Below are 7,249 nucleotides of genomic sequence, written 5' to 3' on the forward strand. Positions count from 1 at the left end.
TGTGCAACAATTGAAACTTAGTACAAATGCAAATGATAAAATTAAGTCATAAAAATTATTATAAAACTGTTTGTGATGCAATTGTGATTGTTTTATAAATAAAATGCTTGGAGAAATTAGTTAAAATATTTTAAAAATGCAGAAATTATATAAAAATACTAGTTGATGCCAAAGCATAGTTTTGAAAATATTATAGGAAAAATTGGGTATCAACAGGTATATTGACGGGTAAGTCTATAAGGCTGGCGAGGATCCTACAGAAGATGTTGGTCAATATAGCGTGTGTCCAAGAGACTCGGTGGGTCTGATCAAGGGCGAGGAAGGCAGACGAGTATAAGTTGTGGTACTCTAGAGTCCTGAAAGGTAAGAATAGTGTAGGCCTTTTGGTGGATAGGGAACTTAGAGAGTATATGGTAGAGGTTAGGCGGGTGAATGATAGGTTAATGTCTATTAAGTTGGTGGTTAGAGAGTGCACCCTAAATGTTGTTTGTGCGTATGCGTCGCAAGTAGGCTTGGATGAGGAGCTCAAGAGGCGCTTCTGGGAGGGGTTGGATGAGATTTTGCATAGTATTCCGCCTGCTAAGAGGTTATTTATAGGAAGGGATTTTAATGGTCATACTGGGTTGACTACATGCGGCTATGGCGAGGTGCATGGTGGCTTTGGTTTTGAGGATAGGAACGCAGGAGGAACTTTGCTGTTGGATTTTGCAAGGACATTTGAGTTGGTGATGGCTAACTCTAGTTTTCCAAAGAGGGAGGAGCATTTGGTTACTTTTTAGAGCACGGCAGCGAAGACTCAGATTGACTATCTACTCCTTAGGAGGTGTGACAAAGGGTTGTGTAAGGATTGCAAGGTTATCCCGGGTGAGACCCTCGTGATATAGCATAGGCTCTTGGTGATGGACGTCGGTATTATGATGAAGAGGAAGAAGAAGACTGCATGCGGTTGACCGAGGATCAGGTGGGGAGCCTTGACTAAGGATAAAGCTCATGAGTTGGAAGGGAGGCTATCGGTCATGGGAGCCTGGAAGAGTAGTGGGGACACGAGCGTTATATGGTCGACCACGATGGATTATATATGGGAGGCAGTGAGAGAGGTGTTGGGAGTCTCGAAGGGTTTCACTGGCAGGTACAAAGGCGACTGGTGGTGGAATGAAATGGTCTAAGGTAAATTGGAAGAGAAGAAGGCGATGTACCTGAAGTTAGTAGGGAGTGTATGCCGGGTTGAGAGGAGTGCGAATAGGGAGAGGTATAAAGTAGCTAGGAAGGAGGCAAAAATGGCGGTGACAGAGGCTAAAACTGTAGCTTTTAGTCGTCTATACGAGGATCTAGGGGCCAAAGAAGGGGAGAAAAAATTATTCTGGCTGGCTAAGGTGAGGGAGAGGAAGGCACGAGATCTGGATCAAGTGAGGTGCATAAAAAATGAGGATGGTAGAGTATTGATGGGAGAGGTCCTGATTAAGCAGAGATGACAGACTTACTTTCATAAACTTCTAAATGAAGAAGGGGACCATGATATTGTACTAGGCGAGTTGAGGTGTTCCGAGAGCCACCACGATTTTGGGTACTGTAGGCGCATCAAGGTTGGGGAGGTCATGGGAGCTATGCGAAAGATGAGCAGGGGAAGAGCTACCGGGCATGATGAGATTTCGGTAGAAATTTGGAGGTGTGTGGGTAGAGTAGGTCTGGAGTGGCTGACAGGGTTGTTTAATGTTATTTTCAGGACGAAGAGGATGCCAGACGAGTGGAGGTGGAGTACAGAGGTTCCGTTGTACAAGAACAAAGGTGACATTAAGAGTTGTAACAATTATAAGGGTATCAAACTATTGAGTCATACCATGAAAGTGTGGGAGAGGGTAGTATAAGCAAGGGTAAGGAGGACGGTGTCTGTATCAGACAACCAGTTCGGGTTCATGCCGGGTCGTTCTACTAAGGAAGCTATCCACCTTATTAGGAGGTTGGTGGAGCAGTACAAGGATATGGAGAAAGATCTGCACATGGCGTTTATTGATCTGGAGAAAGCATATGGCAAGGTTCCTAGAGAGGTTCTTTGGAGATGCCTAGAGGCTAAAGGTGTGTTGGTTGCTTACATTAGGGCGATTAAGTACATGTATGATGGAGCTAAAACTCGGGTTAGGACAGTGGGAGGCAACTCTGAGCATTTTCCAGTTTTTATGGGGTTACACCAAGGATCTGCGCTCAGCCCATTCCTGTTTGCTATGGTGATAGATGCACTGACACACCATGTTCAAGGAGAGGTGGCATGGAGTATGTTATTCACTGATGACATTGTTCTGATTGATGAGACGCGTAGTGGCATTAATGAGAGGCTGGAGGTTTGGAGACATGCCCTTGAGGCTTGGATCGCAGGTCATTTCTAAGAGAGGTAGTTTCAAGTACCTTGGGTCAGTTATCCATGTGGGTGGAGAGATCGACGAGGATGTCACACACCGTATAGGGGTGGGGTGGACGAAATAGAAGTTAGCATCTGAAGTCCTGTGTGACAAGAAAGTGCCTCTGCTACTCAAAGGAAAGTTTTATAGAGCGGTGGTTAGGCCGTCCATGTTGTATGGGACTGAGTGTTGGCCAGTTAAGAACTCACATACCCAGAAGATGAAAGTAGCCGAAATGAGGATGCTGAGGTGGATGTGCGAGCACACAAGGATGAATAAGATTAGGAATGAAAATATTCGGGAGAAGTTGGGCGTGGCTCCTATTGATGACAAGATGCGGAAAGTGAGACTCAGATGGTTCGGGCATATTCAGAGGAGGAGCTTGAATGCCCCGGTAAGGCGGTGCAAGCGGTTGGCATTGGTGGAAATGAGGAGAGGTAGAGGGTGGCCTAAGAAGTATTGGGGAGAGGTGATCAGGTGTGATATGGCGAGACTTCAGATCTCCGAGGACATGGCACTCGATAGGAAGCTTTGGAGGTCGAGCATTAAGGTTGTGGGTTAGGAGGTAGTTGAGCATATTTAGTCTTCCAGTATGAGGTTAGGCTGATAGGATTTAGTCTTAGACTACTAGTGGTCAGGGCTGTGTTTACACTACTCTTCCGTTTTCATAGTGTCGTGCATTATTTACTGGTCATTATTTCTTCCTTTCATCTATTCACTGGTTCTTATGTTGTGTTATTATTTCTATGATGATACTGATATATTTTCTCGTTTTATCTTTTTGTCTTCTTGAGCCGAGGGTCTATAGGAAATAGTCTCTCTACCCCATTAGGGTAGAGGTAAGGTTGCGTCCACACTACCCTCCCCAGACCCCACTCGTGGGACTATACTGGGTCGTTGTTGTGTTATACTTTTTTTGGATATAGTTATATACACTGGTAGTTGAAAATTATTTTTATGCTATTAGTGAATTTCAACTTGTAATATCAAGTTATATAGTTATCAATTTTGTCATGTTACAAATTAATATTATCATAAAAATAGCTTGATTATGTAAATATTTGGATACATTGGGACCTCGACTATTTCCTTATATAATGCTCTGAAATAATGAAGAATGTCTATCAAAACCAATATGAGTATTTAACATGCAATGACTCATAATCATCGGAGATTATTCAACTAGAAATTGCCTTTTAGAATATACGGCAGTGCAGTTCACTCTCATGCTAGACCTAAAATTTGTATAGCATTATACACTTTACAACTATGGACACATATCTGCAGTTACACCAACCTAATATATTTAAAATTTCACTAGAATTTAGAACCATGCATGGAAATCTTGTTGTCTATTTTACTCTTAACTTCCATTGGTTCATTCATATATAGTTTATACAAACATTATATGCTTGTATTCATCACTATATAGTTACCTTGTCCCTCAAGATTCTCTGTCAACAATTGGGGTGAGCCTGCAAAAGTATCATTAATCTCTGTCAATAAAACCTTTTTGAGCAACTTGGGAACTATTCCCTCCGTTTCAAATTTGTCTCAATGTTTGACTGAGCATAATAATTAAGAAAGCAAAAAAGAAATAATATCACATAAACTGAGACAGATGGAGTACGATATTGATAGATCTCAAGGTACCTGTGGGCGCTTATCGGCCTCGCTGGAGCTGGCTGTCCTGACTTTCAACTCTCCTCTACTGGTCGTAAGTTCATCCAAAATCTCAGCATCCGAAATTTCAATTTCAGCTTCTTCAATTCTTGGAAGAGTTGCCTCCGTTTCCTAATAAATTTGATAGCATATATATAGATTTATTTTAAGACATGAAGATAATCCAAAATGAATTAGGCTAGGAGACAAGACATACACTGAAAGAAAAGCTAAGTGCACGTTGTGGAGAACCAGCAATTTCCCAATACTCAGTTGCATCAAGCTCTTGCAAATGATGAGGGTGGAACAACTTGGGAAGTAAATGCTGCCTTATGCTTATGAGAATAAAGAATGGCAATGGGAAGAGAATGCCAGCTATGGGAATCCATGTGACTCCAAAGCACACAAGTAAGAACACAAATTGGAACACCGTGAATATTGCGATGTATTTGAATGGTACTGCCTCCACAAAAGATGCATGCATCCCTTCTAGGACCCTGCAACCATCATGGTATGTTTCGAGAAATCACATAATTTGTCATATCAAGCATGTCATGACATTTCTGTAGCCACAAAAGCATGTCATTAAAGGTAAAATAAAAAGTAAAAAATTAAATTATTTTTGAATATAAAAAAATATTATTCTTGTTGGACCAGACAGAAAAAGGAAATAGTATTACGTAAAAAGGACTAGAGGGAGTAATTACTTCATATATCAAAATGAATGAACTTACTTAAATCTCCTGCCAGGGGTGGTGAAGAGAAGCAAGATTCTTTCCCATATCCAGTTGTTTCTCCCTTTTATTTGTCTCCTCCCCATTATTACTTTTAAATGCTTTACTTGTTATTTCTCTTTCTTTATGTATATATCTGTATACGTTTTTAGTAGGTGTTTTGTCTTAGCCTCGTTACTACTTCATCGGGGTTAGGATCGGCACTTACTGAGTACATTGGATAAGTTGTACTCATACTACACTTCTTTACTTTTTGCGTAAATTTTGACGTTGGTACCAGGGAGTTCCGAGAGACACTTACCGGATACCGTTCGCAAGCCCTAGAGTCTCTTTCCTAGATCCACTGTACTATTTCCATTTTATTTCGGGCGGTGTTGTATTTCTTATGAAACCTTGTATTTAGATGGATCTAGACGTTCTGTACTTATGACACCAGATTTTAGAGTGGTTTATGTTATGCTATTGATCAGTTGTTAGAAATTTATTATTTTTCTTTATTTTGTATTACATGTAGTGTTGGCTTGCCTGACATTCAATGTTAGGCTCCATCGCGGCTCTGCTGTTGGGATTTCGGGTCATGACAAGTTGGTATCAGAGCACTAGGTTGCCTAAGTCTCACGAGTCATGAGCAAGATTAGTAGAGTCTGGAGGATCGGCATCGAGACGTCTGTACTTTTCTTCTAGAGGCTATAAGGCATTAGGAGATTTCACTTCTCTCTTACTTTGTCGTGCGACTTTATTCCATTGCTGAAGTTTGAATCATTTTATTCTTGTTCTCTCACAGATAGTGAGGAGATGCACAACCTCTAGAACCGATCATGAGCTGGAGCCCCATGTCGCTACCACTATCAGGGGTAGAGGCCAGGGCCAACGTAGGGGTAGAGCTCATCCTAGATTGCGCGCAACATCACCTATTACGAAGCCTCAAATAGGACACGATGCGGAGGTTCCTATTTAGACCGAGCCAGTTAGACCAGCGCAGGTCCGGTAGGGGTTCATTGCTACCTCGGTACTTCAAGATGCTCTAGTTTGCCGGGTGAGCCTTATAAAGTGTGGCACAGGCCAGTGTGATCCCTATGGAACTAACCGTCTCTCAGACTGGAGGAGGAGCTCAAAATCTCTCTACTCACACACCAGAGTAGATGGCTCACAGATATTAGACTCCGACGATTCTAGAAGTTGGAGCAGTTCAGGACGTTATTGCTACACGATCTAGGGAGTGACCCGTGATGTCTTCCAAGGGGCTGAAGAGGTTGGACGAGTTCACCAAGCTATTTCATATTCGTTTTGGTAGTACACTTTCTGAGGACCCACAAGATTTCTTGGAGCGTTGCCATGAGCTATTGCGCAACATGGGCATAGCAGAGTCCAATAGAGTCAACTTCACAGTATTTCATATGCATGGATCTACCATGAAGTGGTGGCCAGAGTATGCTCGAGGAAGAAATGCAGGTTCACCTCCACTCACATGGGATCATTTTCACAGCTATTCTTGGAGAAGTTCATCCCTTTTACTCTAAGAGAGGACTACCATAGTCAATTTGAGCGCCTCTAACAGGGTAGAATGACTGTTGCCCAGTACGAGACCAGATTTGTGGACCTATCTTTCCATGCAGTTGTCATGATCCGTAATGAGAGGGAGAGGGTAAGGAGATTTATATATGTACTTACTTATGGTATCATGCTACATATGGCCAGAGAGACTAATGATGATATTTCTTGCACGTGAGTTATGGAGATCGCTAGACGGATTGAGAGGATTCGTGGTCAGGGTAGAGAGGCAGTATTTGAGAAGAGGCCTCATTATTTTAGTGGTTTCAGTGGTGCCTCATTTGGAGGAAGGTGTTCATTTGGTAAAGGCCATCCCAGCAGGTTGATTCAGTCAGTGCCTTAGGTATCACATGGTGCTTCAGGAAGTCATGGTTCTTATGGGTCTCATCCTGAGTAGCTATCATATAGCATACCCTCCGATTAGTGCACCTCCGATTTAGAGTTATCAGGGTAGTTATTCAAGTCGACAGGGTGAGTTTCAAGGTTAGCAGTCACTTCAGCCGAGGGCTTGTTATACCTGTGGAGATCTGAGGTACGTCGTGAAGTTTTTCCCCAAGTCATAAAAAGACATGACACAACAGGATACTCGTTCCATGGTTCCTACACTAATTTCTCCATGGCCGCTCAGCCAGCTAGAGGTAGGGGTCAGGCAGCCCAGGGTGATCGAAAGCGTATTTTTAGAGTTTTGGAGTTCTTAGGCTTGAATTTGTGGTTGATTCGCCATTTCGATGTTGTTTTAGGTGTTTTAAGAATTGGTATAAGTTTGGACAGGGGTATTGGACTTGTTTGTGCTTTTGGTTGAGGTCCCGGGGGACTCGGGATAATTTCGAGTGGTTAATAGGAAGTTAGAAAGTTGGTAATTGTAGCTGAAGTCTTTGGGATGTTGTCATAACTGCATCTGCGATTGGT

The 7,249-nt window shown here is 42.4% G+C and overlaps 2 protein-coding genes across 2 annotated transcripts; both read left to right on the forward strand.

Moving 5' to 3' along the window:
- The first annotated feature begins 410 nt into the window (after positions 1–410).
- LOC104228259 (uncharacterized) lies at positions 411–779 on the forward strand. Its single transcript, XM_009780698.1, has one exon. The coding sequence runs from the start codon at positions 411–413 to the stop codon at positions 777–779; it is 369 nt and encodes a 122-aa protein (XP_009779000.1).
- Positions 780–1,913: 1,134 nt separating this feature from the next.
- Positions 1,914–2,381, forward strand: LOC104228260 (secreted RxLR effector protein 78-like). The gene has a single exon (XM_070146332.1). It carries the CDS (start codon positions 1,914–1,916, stop codon positions 2,379–2,381), a length of 468 nt encoding a protein of 155 aa, XP_070002433.1.
- The last annotated feature ends 4,868 nt before the right edge of the window (positions 2,382–7,249 follow it).

This window comes from Nicotiana sylvestris, chromosome 5, assembly GCF_000393655.2.
Source record: "Nicotiana sylvestris chromosome 5, ASM39365v2, whole genome shotgun sequence".
In the NCBI taxonomy this organism is placed as follows: domain Eukaryota; kingdom Viridiplantae; phylum Streptophyta; class Magnoliopsida; order Solanales; family Solanaceae; genus Nicotiana; species Nicotiana sylvestris.